This window comes from Hesperophylax consimilis, chromosome 10 (genome assembly GCF_061612785.1).
Source record: "Hesperophylax consimilis isolate HC1 chromosome 10, BYU_Hcon_1.0, whole genome shotgun sequence".
In the NCBI taxonomy this organism is placed as follows: Eukaryota; Metazoa; Arthropoda; class Insecta; order Trichoptera; family Limnephilidae; genus Hesperophylax; species Hesperophylax consimilis.
In genome coordinates this window covers 20,444,248-20,459,839 of record NC_142845.1, presented here as the reverse complement: position 1 = coordinate 20,459,839, position 15,592 = coordinate 20,444,248, and the positions used below count along the sequence as shown (strand labels likewise).

Sequence of the window (15,592 nt, the reverse complement as noted above, 5' to 3'; positions counted from 1 at the left end):
ATTATTTGATTGGCGTAGTCTGCGCCATAAGCTTCCCATGTGATGGCGGAGAAGTGCTCTGAAAGAATGCCCTCGTCCCTCCAGGAACATTTCCGTTGCTCTGCAGTATGTTGGTAGGCGGAACAGTTGGCGATAAGCATTATTGTAAACGACTATTAGCCTGTGCCATTGGTATGTAGTGTATTCTACCCACAGGTCTGACGTGTACAGCGAAGTGCAAAATGCGTTGGATATCTTTTTATGTTTGTACTGCAAAAGTGAAAACGCCTTGACAGCATACCTGCTATAACGGATATCGCGTCTCATGTCGTCTGTGGTAATATGTCCCAGGTATTTAACGCTATAAACTAACATCCATTTTCCTTCCGTCTAGCCATACTGAGGGTGTTTGCATAAGTTAGTTTTTACATTTGAAAACAAAAACGATTGATTTACACATACTCCTTGAACATGGAAATCTATTTTTGTGTTATTAAGCCTTTAAATTAGTCCATAAGTTTATATATTGAAGAGAGCTGGAGACATGCTTCCTCTTTGCTTTACGCCACTTTTTAGATAAAATGGGTTGAAAAACTCGCCAGACTATTTCACCACATATTCTTGCTGCTTGTAACAAATTGAAAAAAAAACGCTTATAAAAGGTTGATATAGGAAACAATGAAGTCTCGAATAATTATTGTAATTTTATGTTTGGTATTAAAATTCTGACATCACCTACGAAGTTTTCAACTCACCGCATAGGTATTTTCAAATGAATGTATAGTTTGATGAATTTAAGAATTATAAGCATTAGTATCCTAAAATGTTTTTCACAGTTATAAACGGCTTCTGGTTTGCGTGCATTTTTTTCTGAATTTATTTTGCTGAAACTAATTAATTCCGTCGGACATTATTTTTACAGTTCAGCCAACCGATAATATTTAATATATTAGTGGTAAGTTGAACCTTTTAGATAAGGACTATCGAACATGTAACTATTTCTTATATTTATCTATAGGTAGGTTCATTATACGGTCCTTAGTCACGTGTATTTTTCATTTGACATGATAAGCATAACTAAAGGCTCATTTTTAAGGTCTCTTGGCTTTCCTTCACAGTTATTGGATTGAAGGGCTCTGCGTATATTTTTATGTGTACGTACTATAGTATAAAAGCACTTAAGTGTTTTTCAAAGTTTCTATCAATAACTTTCGGAGTGTAAATAATTTATTATGTTTGAATGGGACCTACCATGGATCGAAGTTGATTGTGCGTGGAACCTTCAAATGTTACTTAACGACCGAGAACCGCACGTATCTACCTACTTAATAAATGCAGGACCCTGAACAAATAGGGTCAAGGATAGCGAAATCTTATTAAACTCCGGGCTATTAGAACTCTTAGGCTTTGTAGTTTCGCACAAATTCAAATGTAACATTGTTATCAAATAAGCTTTCTATGAAATTGTAATAAGCAGACAAGCTCTAAAACATGGTTGACCTCTTCTACTAATCAAAATTTGTTCAAAAGATTAAAAGGACTTCTTGTGGACGGGTTGTTTTGGCAAAATTTTAAGAATTCATAAAATTTCGGCATTTAGCGGGAATATTTCAATTTTCAAACAAATGGCGCTGCATGACCTAGTCACAATTGATTGTCTGCGAAATAACTAGGCTTTAGATAGTGGTAGTCAAAGTAGTCAAGTTAAAAAAAGTCAGGGTGTTTCTAAAAAAAGATTTATGGGACTGAATAAAGAATGACGTCTCACTCCAAATTTTGAAATGTGCGATACTCGTGCGAGTTCAATTCTGTCGAGTTTTTTTTTTAGTTGCAGGGGTAGGAAGGTAGGCAGGGCTTTTCAGGACTAACTAATATTCATCTTTCATCTCTCCAATTAAATTAGTCCTCATCATCGTCCACAACTAATATTTGTTCAGAGTTGAACGTAGGCCTGCTCTTTGATTCGCCACTCAGTGTATTAATCCACTTGAAATGATTCCACGAAAGGAGATAAAATGAGCTCGTTGACTGCCATCTGAAATCAAAAAAAATCTGCTAAGCTTAACAATGAAAATATTTAAATCCTTATCAATGCCAGGCCTTTCTTTTCTTGAAATAAATCTAGATATATCCTTATCATTGAAGCTCCTCGATTCTAAATCACATTATTTATCTACTTTTTGTAAGAGGAACGTATTCATACAAATTATCGATGGGACCTCGCATTATTATTATTCTCGTGATTGAAAAGGCCAACTGGAAATGTTTTTCCCAGAAAGAAGATCGCTGCTGAACGTTTCAGGAATCATATCTCAAATAGATTCTCAGGATTCAATTGGGGTCTGAGGACCGAATTTCCTTTCAAGATATCTGAGCTCCAGAAAATAAAATGTTTTTTTTTTACATTATCCTTGTATTCGCTTTCTGAAATAAAAAAGTATGTTTGATTTGTTTGTAAATACACGCTATTACTAAAATACTGTGTATTGGTATCAATCGACGAATAATTTTTTTGGCACAATATTATAATATGTTGGCTTCTAGGATTTAGATTACTAAGATTGTTTAATATTTATTTATTTATTTCACGCCTATTAAGGCTTTCACATATATACATATATAGAAAAAATATTAACGATTTTATACATGAAAATAGTGCAGGCGACTATTTAAAACAATTGCAGGAAAATAACTATAAAGTCAAAATATCACTGAACTTGATCTACACAGCATGCAGGCACAAAACATAAAAAATCCAAAATATTTTTTTCTGTTTCAGCTTACAAAATTATTATGTGTTAGTCAAATTAAATTAAATACCTTTATTAAAATATTCCACTACTTGATGAAAATAACTTCAATAGGGTATGCTTATATATTGAAATTAATGCAATAAATATATCAACAACATCGTAGTATTTGTTTCCTAGCTGTTGAATCGGTCGCATAGGAGTGTGATATTGGGACGTTGAAATAGAATTGCTACAATAATATGGTAGGTACTGTCTTGTAACCGACCTGCTTGGAGTATGAAAAGAGATTACATATAATAAATCAGATGTATCAAACATTGAATTAATAATTTTATACAAACAGGTTAAATCGGATATAATTCTGCGATCAGATAATTTTATTAAATTTAATGAACAAAGTACGTTATCGTAATTTAGGTTTTCTCTAGGAATGTCCATTTTAAAATTTACATATCTTAAAAATTTATTTTGGATTCTTTCAATCGCATGTGAATGAACTTCATAATTTGGGGACCAAACCGTGGAATTGTATTCTACATGACTCCTTACTAGTGACATATATAATGTTTTTACAGTAATTACATTTTTGAAATCACTAGATACCCTTAAAATAAATCCCAACATTTTCAAAGCTTTATTGGTTATTATTTCAATATGCTTGATAAAGTTAAGTTTCCTGACAAAACCAAATACCTAAGTCATTAATTTCCGAGACAGATGCTAACGACATATTGTTAATGGAATAATCAAAAAATATTGGATTCTTTATTCGATGAAACCTCATAATTTGGCATTTGCTTATGTTAAGTTGCAAGCGGTTATCACGACTCCATATAATTAATCTTGACAAGTTATTTGATAATATATGGCAATCGTTAATGTTTCTGATTGCTTTAATATGATATATAGGTTATAAAATTCGAAGTTTATTCAATATTATAATATTTAACAGATCGTGTACCCAACTACTTTGTCATATTCAACAATTTTAATCATTTTGTACCATTACAATGTTTTTTAATAGGTCTCTAATTGTTTTGATCTCTGAAATAAGTTTGACTATGCCTTCGTGAGTTGATTTTTTTTAGTTTCAGTGCCGGCAACCCGTGCGATTATTTTATTGTGATTTTTATAACATGGTTGTCGTTACCCACCTCAGGTCTGAATCTTTCAGAATCTGTAATATAACATAAACTTTGTGAAAGTATAATCTTTCTGCCTTCTTAATCTCTGATATACAAACTGAAAGAATTTTGAATATGAAAATAATTATTGATGTATTTTATGCATCACCGATCAAAGTTCATTTCCTTTTTTGAAAGTGGAGTGAATTATAGATTATTAATTTAGAAATAAGGGTGGGACATAAGCAGTTTCTGCCCTATCCACGAAAATATTTAGAAATCAGGGCGGGACATAAGCAGCCTCTGCCATATCCACGATATCATTGATACATACTGAACGTATACGACTTATGTGTTCGAGCGGTACAATACTTGGCTCTGGGATTTGAGGTCGCGGGTTCGAAATCAGATTTATTTCACCCAAATCAAATAATACGCATAGCACATCAGTAATAATTATTCTTCTCAAAGTAAAAATCTCGACACTCTTGGGTGAACGTTCAGAACCGAAACGTTATAAAGCATAGCTTGAAATGTATTTAGCTGTGTTTGGTAGTGAGACTTAAATAGTCAGGTTCTTTCAATTAATCAATCTTCTTCTGTCACTCGTTCCTCTAACCTATTTCCTTCAGCCTTGCAAACAAGTTTAAAAATATGAAGTGCCGCGGTCCCACTTACAAAAATAAGATATTTTTTTGGCAAAAATTTAAACATATTTATATACAATGTAAACCTATTTTGCTACCGCTACACAATCCTTCCAACTACTTATGTTGTGATGTGTGCGTGGTTACAAATGTCATGTTCATAATATTACATCGGTACGTAAAATGATGCGTGGAGTAACTGATTCTTGATAAAAAAATATTTTTTGATGTATTTCGTATCTGCTACACTTGTGAACTACATTTCCAAGCTCGTAAAATGGTAAACTCTGAACCCCTTCAATACCAAAGTTTTTCCTCAGGAACATGAAGAAAAAAATTTATATCTCTTTATTTTGTCAAACAAATAACCATATTTTCCGTATCGCTTATGAAAAATATTCTCGATGTCTTCTATTTTTCTGCTAGGTTGCATTCTTAATTAAAATTCTGTAAATATAATGACAGATCCCGTTTCTTATGTTTTGCTTGGACTCGGATTCATTATTATTTTTTATATTTATTCAAGTTACACTGTAAATTAATATTTTTTTTTAATTTAAAAAATTGTTTGCGTTGTCGGTTTTCTCCCTTGCTAATAAAAAATAACCTCTGGAGGCATGAAAATAATCATTTTTAGAAAAATATTAATCGGTAAGCAAAAAAAATTATTTACTTAAAATTTTCAAATAATTATTAAGCGTGTTATGAATCATAAAATTTGGTCTGTGTATGAAAATAAGAACGCTGTACTGAAAGGGTTAAGAATGGATCCCCTCGTAAAGCGGAATTCGGGTGGATTTTTTGTCCGGTATCGAACTCTGGATATCAGCATAAGCTGTAGCCAGTAAAATAAGATGAAAACTTTGTTTTTTACACTCTATTCATCGCCACTTCTGTTTCCAACATCTCAAACATTATTATTGTCTTAAGATCTTCACTGTCCGAAGACTGTTTGCTTTGTCTCGTTCTTCTTGTTTTTTTGTCTACTTTATAATTTAATTTTTACACAAAGACGAGTGACTAGAACAACATAAATAAATAACTATTCCTTTTAATAAATTTAAATTGTTTTAGTTTCATAGAGCTATTCAATTAGAGACAATATTGCGAACTCTTGTCGACACTATTGTGCGCGTTAAACGGATTCGGTAATTTTAGTCAGAGCGTTGGGCGCGTTAGAGATTAAAAAAGTCTAACCTATTTTCACTTCATGTCTCATCTAAATATACTGCATCAATGTCTAGTTATAGGTTTTATCATAATACCCAACTGCCGGGAATTCTCATTAGACTTTTAACTTTATCTTAAAATTTTCGTTTCTCACCTGAAAATTATTTTTTTTGTCAGAATTTTATGTCTAATATTTTTGACATAATAAACAACTGTGTGTACCAATATGAGTGGTAGTAAACCTGTCTTGATTTAATCTATCTTATTATGTCGAAGATGCCATAAGAAATAGCCCCGGTGAGATATCACGATAATGCTGAAGCGAAGAGTCACTTGAATCGGTTACTAAATATCTTTAGTATCCAAATAGAAGGTTTCTTACCAATCTTCCTCTTCTCCATCTACACCCCTTTTCTCCTACCTTCAGCATCATAACATTCCGCGTTGATCAGGGTTGCTTAGTCTAACTTGTTCCAGGTGGTTGGCACCTTTGTGAGGACTGTTATCTAACATCATCCATTTATATAAAGAAATTGCGGGCGGTGTGGATTTAATTTTTATAAAAATCTACAGTTTAATTCCAAGGTTGATGAAATTTTGCAAACTTGACCTTCTAAACAAAGGTAAGGTCACTGTCTACGTCTGCTTTTGAAAAAAAAACTCCGTGTAAAGCTCAGCCAACACCAAGGACTTCTGCTATTAAATAAATTATTTAATACATTTATTAAAATAAAGCAATTATACGAACTTGTGTTTTGTGGGTTTAGGTTCTGTTATTTTTTTATATACCTACATATTTTATTAAGTCTTAATTCGTGCTAAAAGGTTTAAATTACTTGATATAGTGTTTTAGCAAAATAATTTACGTTGAAAAAATAATACTTTAAAGATTTTCATGGAATAATTTACTTTCGAACAATAATATTCCAAGTAAACTGAATTTTTTTCTGTTAAAACTACATTTAAACTACAAAGTAATCATTTTAAAATGTCGCCACTGAACTGTCATAACTATTTCTTCGAATTCGACATTCGTCCCAGCAATGCAGGGCTCAACTTGTATAAGTAAAGCAGACACTTTGCAAAAATAAAACACGCAATAAAGTCATTTTAGCATCCAAGAAATCTTCACTTCTAATAAAAATATAAATCTCCGTGGACACTAAAAAAATTACCAAAACGCCTTTTGCATCTAATCCTAGAAAACACTTCCTTCCAAATAGAGTAGTGGATGCTTGCAACAAACTCCCAAAACATGTCATCGATGCAACAAATATAAATCAATTCAAAGCTCTATTGGATTCACAATTGGACAGAAGAAAGGACTTAGTTCAAACTTAAAACAACTCAATTACTGTCAAGCTTGTTGTGAAATCAGATATGAGCGCATCAGCAGAATGCTGCCTGCTCATTACATAATAATAATAATAATTTTGCTGGCTTGAATTTCGTAAGATTTGGTTTAATGATATTACTATTGGTAGTCGGTATTTTCGCTGCTAGCTTCATTATATTTTGGATTTTTTGATTCAATCTTTTGAAACAATAAGTTAATTAAAAATATATATTTATATCAAAGAGCAACGACTCCATCAAAGCTTTGATCAATGTTTGACAATTGTTTATAAAATATACTTCTGGAATATTTGTAATTCATTGTGATTGGTGTGAAAATATATTTATAACCTAATTACCAGTGTGAAAAATTACTCTAAAAATTTTAAACAAGAAACGATCTCGTTTCAAATCTCTGAAATTTTGCGCAATTTCAGATTTTTGTCTTAGGTCCAGTTGTTTCACATAAATTCAAATGTAACACTGTCATCGATTGGTCACTCAGCGCCATTTTGTTTTTTTTCGATTTTTTAAAAGACCCAGTTAAATGCCAATACAAACTGCCGTTCTTCCCAATCCTACTGATCAACTGCTGAGCCGAAATTTTGGCTCAACACTGCTCAAACGCACAACTATGCTCTTTCCAACGGAAAAGTGACAACTGAGTGATCAACCAATTTAAGGAAGCCAAACTACTGGATTAAGCTTGCCTCAGTAAATGACTACTTATAAAAAGTGTCAACAGAGTGAAACATATTTGCGAGGCCAGGGCACGGTGGCATTAAAGTCAAGCTAATACTTTATTTTTAACATATTTCAAACGCTTAACTATTAAATATCGGTTTACGTATTACAGTACTTAAAAAAATATATGCATTAATAAAAAATACAATAATTAATTCGCCAATGTTAATTTAGCATTGAAAGTTTTAACTTTGATGTCATTTTATTGTCTATGAAAGTGGGCATGGCCACTTAAGATAATCAACAGTAAAGATATTTGGAAACAGGTGAATCGAACGTTACTGAATAAATCACTTGGCTGATCGGACCCTGAGATTGATCGTTCAAAATGTTGGGAACAACGGCCGTAAGTCCATTTCAGTTTTTGAACAAATTATGATCAGCGGAGCCAGGCACCTTGCCAGCTTATTATAATTTGAATGAATGCTGAAACGCACCTAGAAGCAGCATTTTGGGGACTTTTCAAATGTAAAAAAAAACAAAATGACGCTGAGTGGCCATTGATGAATTTTACGTTTGAATTCAATTATGTTATTTCATAAGTGCGTATTCTACAGATTCCCAGAGAAGAGTAGGCACCTGTTTATCAAATGATGCGATTCTAAGGATAATTGCCCACTTTCTACAGATAATACACAAAAAGGATTACAGTACCTACTAATATATACATATTTATTTTATAAATTTTTTAAAAGATTCTTAGAATATATTATTTTTGCAGATCCTGTAATAGTTATTCGCCACCGAAATCCGAAGGGGAATTATTCCTGGAATATCTCTTTAGAGAGATGTGATTGAGGGGTGAGTTTACTTTGAATCAATATAAGCGTGATCTTTGTATCAGTACCCAACCACATGTTTGAAATTTGAATACCCTTTCCAAAATCTTACCCCCCACTCACCTACGTACTTAATAAATATTATACAGTTTTGTTTGGTTGCTTCTGTCTGTCGTCTTTTATGTTGGTAATGCTAATTAGAATGCTTTTAAATCTCAGTAATCGATACTAAACAAAATCCACACGTTTTTAAACCTTCAAAATAGGAAGGAATCTTACCTTATATACATATAGACCTACACATTCTCTTACATTTTCAAATGAATCATTTTTGCAATAAAGAATTTAAATTCATTTAAAAAAAATGTGTTATCATCCAAATTCAAACTTAAATACTGTTTTTTTTTTTAATTCTTAATGTTTAAATTAACTCTCCATTTTTGAATATTTAGTGCATTTTGTAACGAGATTTTTTTTTATTCTTTAGTAAGGAATTCCAGTACATTTTTATACCAATGTTTAACGTCTAACTAAATTGGGAGTATTTTTTTCATATCAAAATTTCATACTGAAATTAATTGCTAACGTATTATTTGTTATTCTCGCCAAAAAATCGCTAGACAAAGCTCGCAAACTGAAGTTTACACAGTATCATCGATGTACCTACGTAGCCCACGCTGCAGCAGTACGATAGTATTTTTTTGTGAAAATGCTTTCGCCCAGCTATAATCTTGGCAAACTGTGGCTCTTAGTTATGTGAATACCGCACAAGAATCCTAACTGCTTCCAACCTTTTGGAGCAGGCTGAAAGAAGTGGGAAGAGGAAGGTGAGAGTACCTGACTATTTAGATCTGGTCGCTAAGCACGGTTTAAGCCATTTCAAGCAACGTTACATTACGTCTATACATCTTAAACCAGGACGATACCGAGAGTATATTCCACTCTGGAACGTGCTGCATTAAATTTAAATGAATAAATAGTGAAATGGCAAAGATTCATAACATAAAATTTACTTAGAATCCGCGACCTTTGGATTGTTAGTCGACTCGATCACGGAGGCTCGGTACCAAAAAAAATAACTGTATTGATTAAGTTGTCGATTTACAGTCGTCCATGTAATAAACCCACTAACCTACCTTACTATAATAATATTTGTGTAAACTTTTGTTCTTGTTGTGCGTATTTCTGTACATTTCCCATTCCTGATGTTGTGTGTGCAATTCTTTGGTATTTTTGTCTATGAATAGTGAAATTGTTTTCAAATAGATTAAGTCATAAATATTAAGCTATTTTTTTTATCTTTAATATTGTTGTTTTTACAAGACACATTGGTTATCAAACCGGAAAAAATGTAAGTATATAAATAACGTTTTTGTATTGTTCTTCGCATCCACTAACTCCGATAGCAGATTTCTTTATAATTTTTAACCAATGCGATAAAAAAGTACGCGTGGAAAAGCGATACGTTGATTTGAAAATATCATATATCGGTTTTATGGCGGCTCGGCACGTAAACCTTTTACAGATTTCCACACGGTATGTTAATTTGAATAAGTACAGTAGTACTCCATTTTCCCATTCTCACACTATTTTATATTGGTAACTCGTGGTTTGAATTTTTTTTTGATCTTAGATCGAAAAGGGCGTTTTTCTTATATTTGAAATATAAATATCACTGTATTTAGCATGAATTCTTTTAGCATGTTTCCGTTTTTCAATATACAGGGTTTTCCAATAAGAGATGTTATTTTGAATAGCCCGCTATATCGGTAGATGTTCTCTTGAAGCTGTCATTGTTTGACATTTGACAAGTAGAAACCACGCCATTAATAAGAATGGAACGATTCACTCTTCAACAACGCATTGAAATTATTAAAATTTACTTGAGTGAATCAATTGCAAATCATCTTGAGTGATGAGGCCATTTCCACCTCGGTGGCTTCGTCAACAAGCAAAATTGTAGCATCTGGGGCTCGGAAAACCCAAGAGTTATTGTTGAAAAACCTCTCTATCCTCAACATGTGACTGTTTGGTGCGGTTTATGGTCCGGCGGAGTCATTAGACCTTACTTTTTTGTAAATGAGGCTGTAGCAACATTCTTAAAGTATATAATAGTAATTAATTTCGATTCGCGTTTGTGCATTTTTATTAACTCGGCAAAAGACAAAATTTTGTCAGTTTCCGCCGCGACCGGGCAGCGCACAGTGGCCAATTTTGATGATTTGGCGCGACATCGCTCTCGGCGTTCGACCATTTGGCATCATTGATGTTTTTTTAAAGTATTAATAAGAAATACCACTTATTTTTTGTTAATTCTTATTAGTTGAAATGTTGATAATGATTTTAATGCTTTTATAAAAAGTAGCGTGTAACTTGGGGGCTAAGTTTGTATTTTATAGATTATAATTCTTTAAGAAAACAGATAATAAAAATACATTATTATTCTTTAAAAAAACAGGTAATAAAATTTTTAAATAATTATTTTATAGATTATAATTCTTTATAAAACAGATAATAAAAATACAGTGAAAACTAAATAATTTTATGGATTATAATTCTATGAAAAAACAGATATATTATATATGGAAAACTAAATATTTATTACATAATTTAACATAAATACAAAATGTGATTTCCAGTAGTAACCCTATGTTTATAATTATTTGGGTAAACTGTTTAGGTTTTATTTTTGATGGTACGCCGAACTAAATATTACATACAGTTGATCTTTCTTTGACATATCGTAGTCAAATATTGGATTCAAAAAAAATTGACGAAAATTAAGTACAATCATTTCTTAAAAATGCAATTACTGGAGTGGCTGGCTAAAGTTGGTGGTGATTTTGTTTTTCCGTGTACAAAAAAGACACAGCAATAATATCCTATTAAAATTACCGTGAACACTCGTGAAGATTTTTATTCCTACTTCATTAAAGGCAAAAAATTTGGAAAAAAATTGAAAAAAAAGGTAAACTTTGAACCAAGGCAACAGTTATAATTTATGAAAATATTATATTTTTCAGTTATTTAAATAAAGCACGTATCTTAAAAAATATCTCAAGTGATTTTTAAAAGTACTTTTTCGTATAATAAGTTCACAAACAACGTGATTTCGCACGCCTTCTAACTCGCCTAGATACAACAGCATAGTTGCGCGCCCGAATATTAGTGTACCCCCGTTCTGCGACTAATCACATAATAATTGAGTTTCAGATGTTAATTTAAATTGACAGTGAATAATTGTGAATAACTTTAATTTTATTCTAACGGTACGCAAAACTAAATATTACATACAGTTGATCTTTATTTGACATATCGGAGTCAAATATTGGATTCTGAAAAAATATTGACGAAAATTAAGTACAATCATTTCTTAAAAATGCAATTACTGGAGTGGCTGGCTAAAGTTGGTGATGATTTTGTTTTTCCGTGTACAAAAAAAAACACAGTAATAATATCCTATTAAAATTACCGTGAAGACTCGTGAAGATTTTTATTCCTACCCCATTAAAGGCAAAAAATTGGAAAAAAATTGGAAAAAAAGGTAAACTTTGAACCAAAGCAACAGTTATAATTTACGAAAAAAAAAATTTTTTCAGTTATTTAAATAAAGCTAGTATCTTAAAGAATATCTCAAGTGATTTTTAAAAATACTTTTTTTGTAAAATAAGTACACAAACAACCTGATTTTGCACGCCTTCAAACTCGCCTAGATACAGCAACAAAGTTGCGCGCCCGAACATCTCAGTTCTGTGCGTAATTACCGAGTAAGTAAGCTTCGTATGTTATTTTCAATGATTTTTTTAATGTCAGTGATTAATTGAGAACACATTGGTAAAAAAAAAATTCATTTCGGGAACATGCCTATCTGGGGTCAGTGTCGCACCAGCGCTCAAATTTTAGCCACTGTGCGGCGAACGGACGTTTAGTCGACGCCGGTCTAGTTAATGACATTTTAAAGAAATTCCTCGCTTAAAAATGGGGAGGAAAATACCCTTGGAAAAAGTTTTATTAGAAAACACAAATTACGACATCAAAAACGTACGTGGGAGATATATTTTCAGAAAAAACAAAGGTTAGTGATATTTAATTATCACTTATTATTAAATACATTTTTTTTAATAACATTTGTGGATAATTTTGTGTTGTTTAATTTCCAGGGAAAATAATCAACTATGGACTATAACGAGTTTATGTCTGACATCGATGTTTCATGTATAAATGTTAAAATTTATGCCAAAGTACGTGAAACTGTTTGTGATTGGTGGTCAAAAAGTGCCACGAACCAAATGAATTTTGATTCGTTATGTGGGATTCAAATCATTTTTTTGTTCATAATTTCTATTTTATTGTCCAATTCACTATCACATCGGTATAATTCAACATATTTAATATTTTTGTGTTACTTTTTGTCAGTTTCATAATGTTATATTGTGAATTGAGCTTCTTGTTTTAGGAAAAAAACACGAGGTTATTTTTTACATACTAACCTATGATTTTTCAATCGAAATTTACCGCGTAAATTTAATAACATTTCGACATTAGACGATATTAGACGAGTCAGGTCGCTCCGTTAACCACGAAAACAAATAAATGAAAGCGATACAATATTATGCAATCGCATAACTACATATGTAGATAGGTACAGTAGAAAATAGTTGGAAATAAAACCTAGTTTTAGTATATATAATACTTCAGTTGTAAGAAAAAACCCTATTTTCAATGTCATACATATCAAATCAAGTAATACTTTAAAGAGAAGTATTAGAAATAAAACTCACCGGTAATACCTTTCGGACAAACGAATAAATATGTAAAACAAAAGATTTTTACTCACCTTTGGAAAACCTATGCAAAATAAATTTAAAAAAAAAAACAAATTAAACAAATATTTGAAATTGTTTTTAAATGTATATTCATATACCTACATATTTTTTATCTACCATGTCAAAAAACTGCATTTGTATTTATTTATGTTTACGCACTCCGACTTATAATTTACAAATATGTATGTAACTACTTTAGGAAGAAAGCTACAACCGAGAATTAAACAACAATAATTGTTATTTCATCGGAACCATGCTGTAGTTTTTGTCAGCCGCGCAAGTGTACGGCTCGCAGTGGAATGAATTCGGTAATTCTATCTCGTTCTAAAAAAACTTCCGATCGCGAGACCGTCTTTTAACGAAATTTGAATTCTCGTCTAAATGGTTAAGACGCATTAATAATATATATTTTTTTAATTTCAGCTTTTAGATGTACTTTTCAGCTACAAACGAAAAATTGCGCTGGCGTGTGAGTACTGCATTATTATTGCTTTTGGATCATTTGAAATCGACCGGTTGATCCTAAAACTAACACCCGCTACCCCCCCTTCTCGCGCTTTACAGCTGGTAACAGATCAGCTGTGATTTGTTTACTTACTAGAAATATTATAAACAAATACCTCACATACACTCACTATACATGTGGGTTACATAATTCGATAATGGGTTAGTGGGCCTGAAGGCCGAGTTGTAAATAATTCACTGTTAAATTCGCCGGCAGGACGTACGTGTTTTTCGCCGCGCGCCGTAATTTTAATTTATTAAATAATTTACAAGTTTACAAGTTTATCCTAATGGATATCAACGAGGAAACGAATGCGCTTCGTTTGCTAACGATGGCCATCGAAGTTCTCTCGGTTAAAGTGGACAATTTAACTAGTGAGTTGAATGTTGTTAAAAATATTCTAAGAACGTCACCAGTAATTGTCGGTAGTTTGTACAATAGTGAAACTGCGGTTGCAGGTACATGTGTGCACAACATTCCCGTTCTCGCTACAGGCGACACACTCGGCCCGCCAGCGCCCCTCGTCACCGCCACCTCACCGCCCCCGCTCGCTGCTACCGCAGACAATACAACTGCAACTGCCGGGCCCGGTTTCCCCGTTCCGTTCCCCCCGCACGTCGACCCGTCTACTAAGCCGACTCGTACCTCAGATGATACTGCAAGTTTGGCCGTCGGAAAAATAATAACCCGCTCACAGGCTGCAAAAGCCTCCCAAAGAGGGAAAAAAACGAGTAACGCTTCAGACAAGGGACAATCTTCTTCCCCGTATGCTTCATCCCGAAGTGCTCCTGATGTGACACCCGTTGCGTCTACCTCCACAGCGTCTACCTCCACGCCATCTGATAGTGATGCGCTGCCACCGGCCGGCGGAACTGATGTGGATGCACCGCCCCCGCCCGATGGAGCTAAAGCAGATGCACCGCCCTTACGTCAAACTCCAGGAAGTCAACCTTGGACTTTGATTAATCGTAATCGTAAACGGCGTCCCATCACTGTACGAGGTAGTCAAAAGGACCAGGAGGAAGTGAAATACTTCCATCTTTACCCCTTGCATCCAGACACTACAGTAGATGACTTAACATCGCACCTCAAAACAATAAGTAAATCTGTCAGTATCTCCTCATTTAAGATAACAAAAATCAAAACGAGGGGAGAATATGCATCATTTAAAATCGGTGTACCCGGGTCAGCGGTGGCAGAATTACTGCAGTCTAAGCATTGGCCAAAGCATTCGTTTTTAAAAGAATGGGTCAATAAGGTAATTACACCACGGCTACCAAATATTAAACATAGTTGACAGTACAATAGTTTTCATTTCTTTTACCAAAACGTGAGGGGACTAAAAACTAAATGTTCTCTATTTTATTCTAACGTTTTGGTAAACAATTACGATGTAATAGGGCTCACTGAGACTTGGCTGAACTCCAGTGTGTGCAACCAGGAGTTATTCGATGACAGTTTTCAAGTGTACAGAAAGGACAGAGATAGTGGTAGTGGCCACAGACAAGGCGGAGGCTGCCTTTTGGCTGTCAAAACTAAGTTTAAGGCCGAACACATGCCTGATCTGGAAGCTGACATCGAAGACTTGTGGATAAAAATTACAATCGATTTGTCTGTTACTTTTATATGTGTAATATATTTTCCACCGGTATCAACTCTGGAAACATATCAACTATTCTTCGATAAGTTTCACGAAAACGTGGATCTTCTCGGAGGAAGGAATATTATTG

General features: G+C 33.2%; 1 protein-coding gene across 1 annotated transcript in view; it reads left to right on the top strand.

Annotated features, from left to right (window-relative positions):
* Positions 1 to 15,592, top strand: part of Camta (Calmodulin-binding transcription activator) — a 547,021-nt gene that overhangs the window by 443,191 nt on the left and 88,238 nt on the right. Inside the window, exon 25 of the mRNA XM_089636714.1 lies at positions 8,474 to 8,553. Coding sequence (XP_089492840.1) covers positions 8,474 to 8,546 — 73 coding nt within the window. The 3' untranslated portion in view covers positions 8,547 to 8,553. The remainder of the gene's footprint in view (positions 1 to 8,473; positions 8,554 to 15,592) is intronic.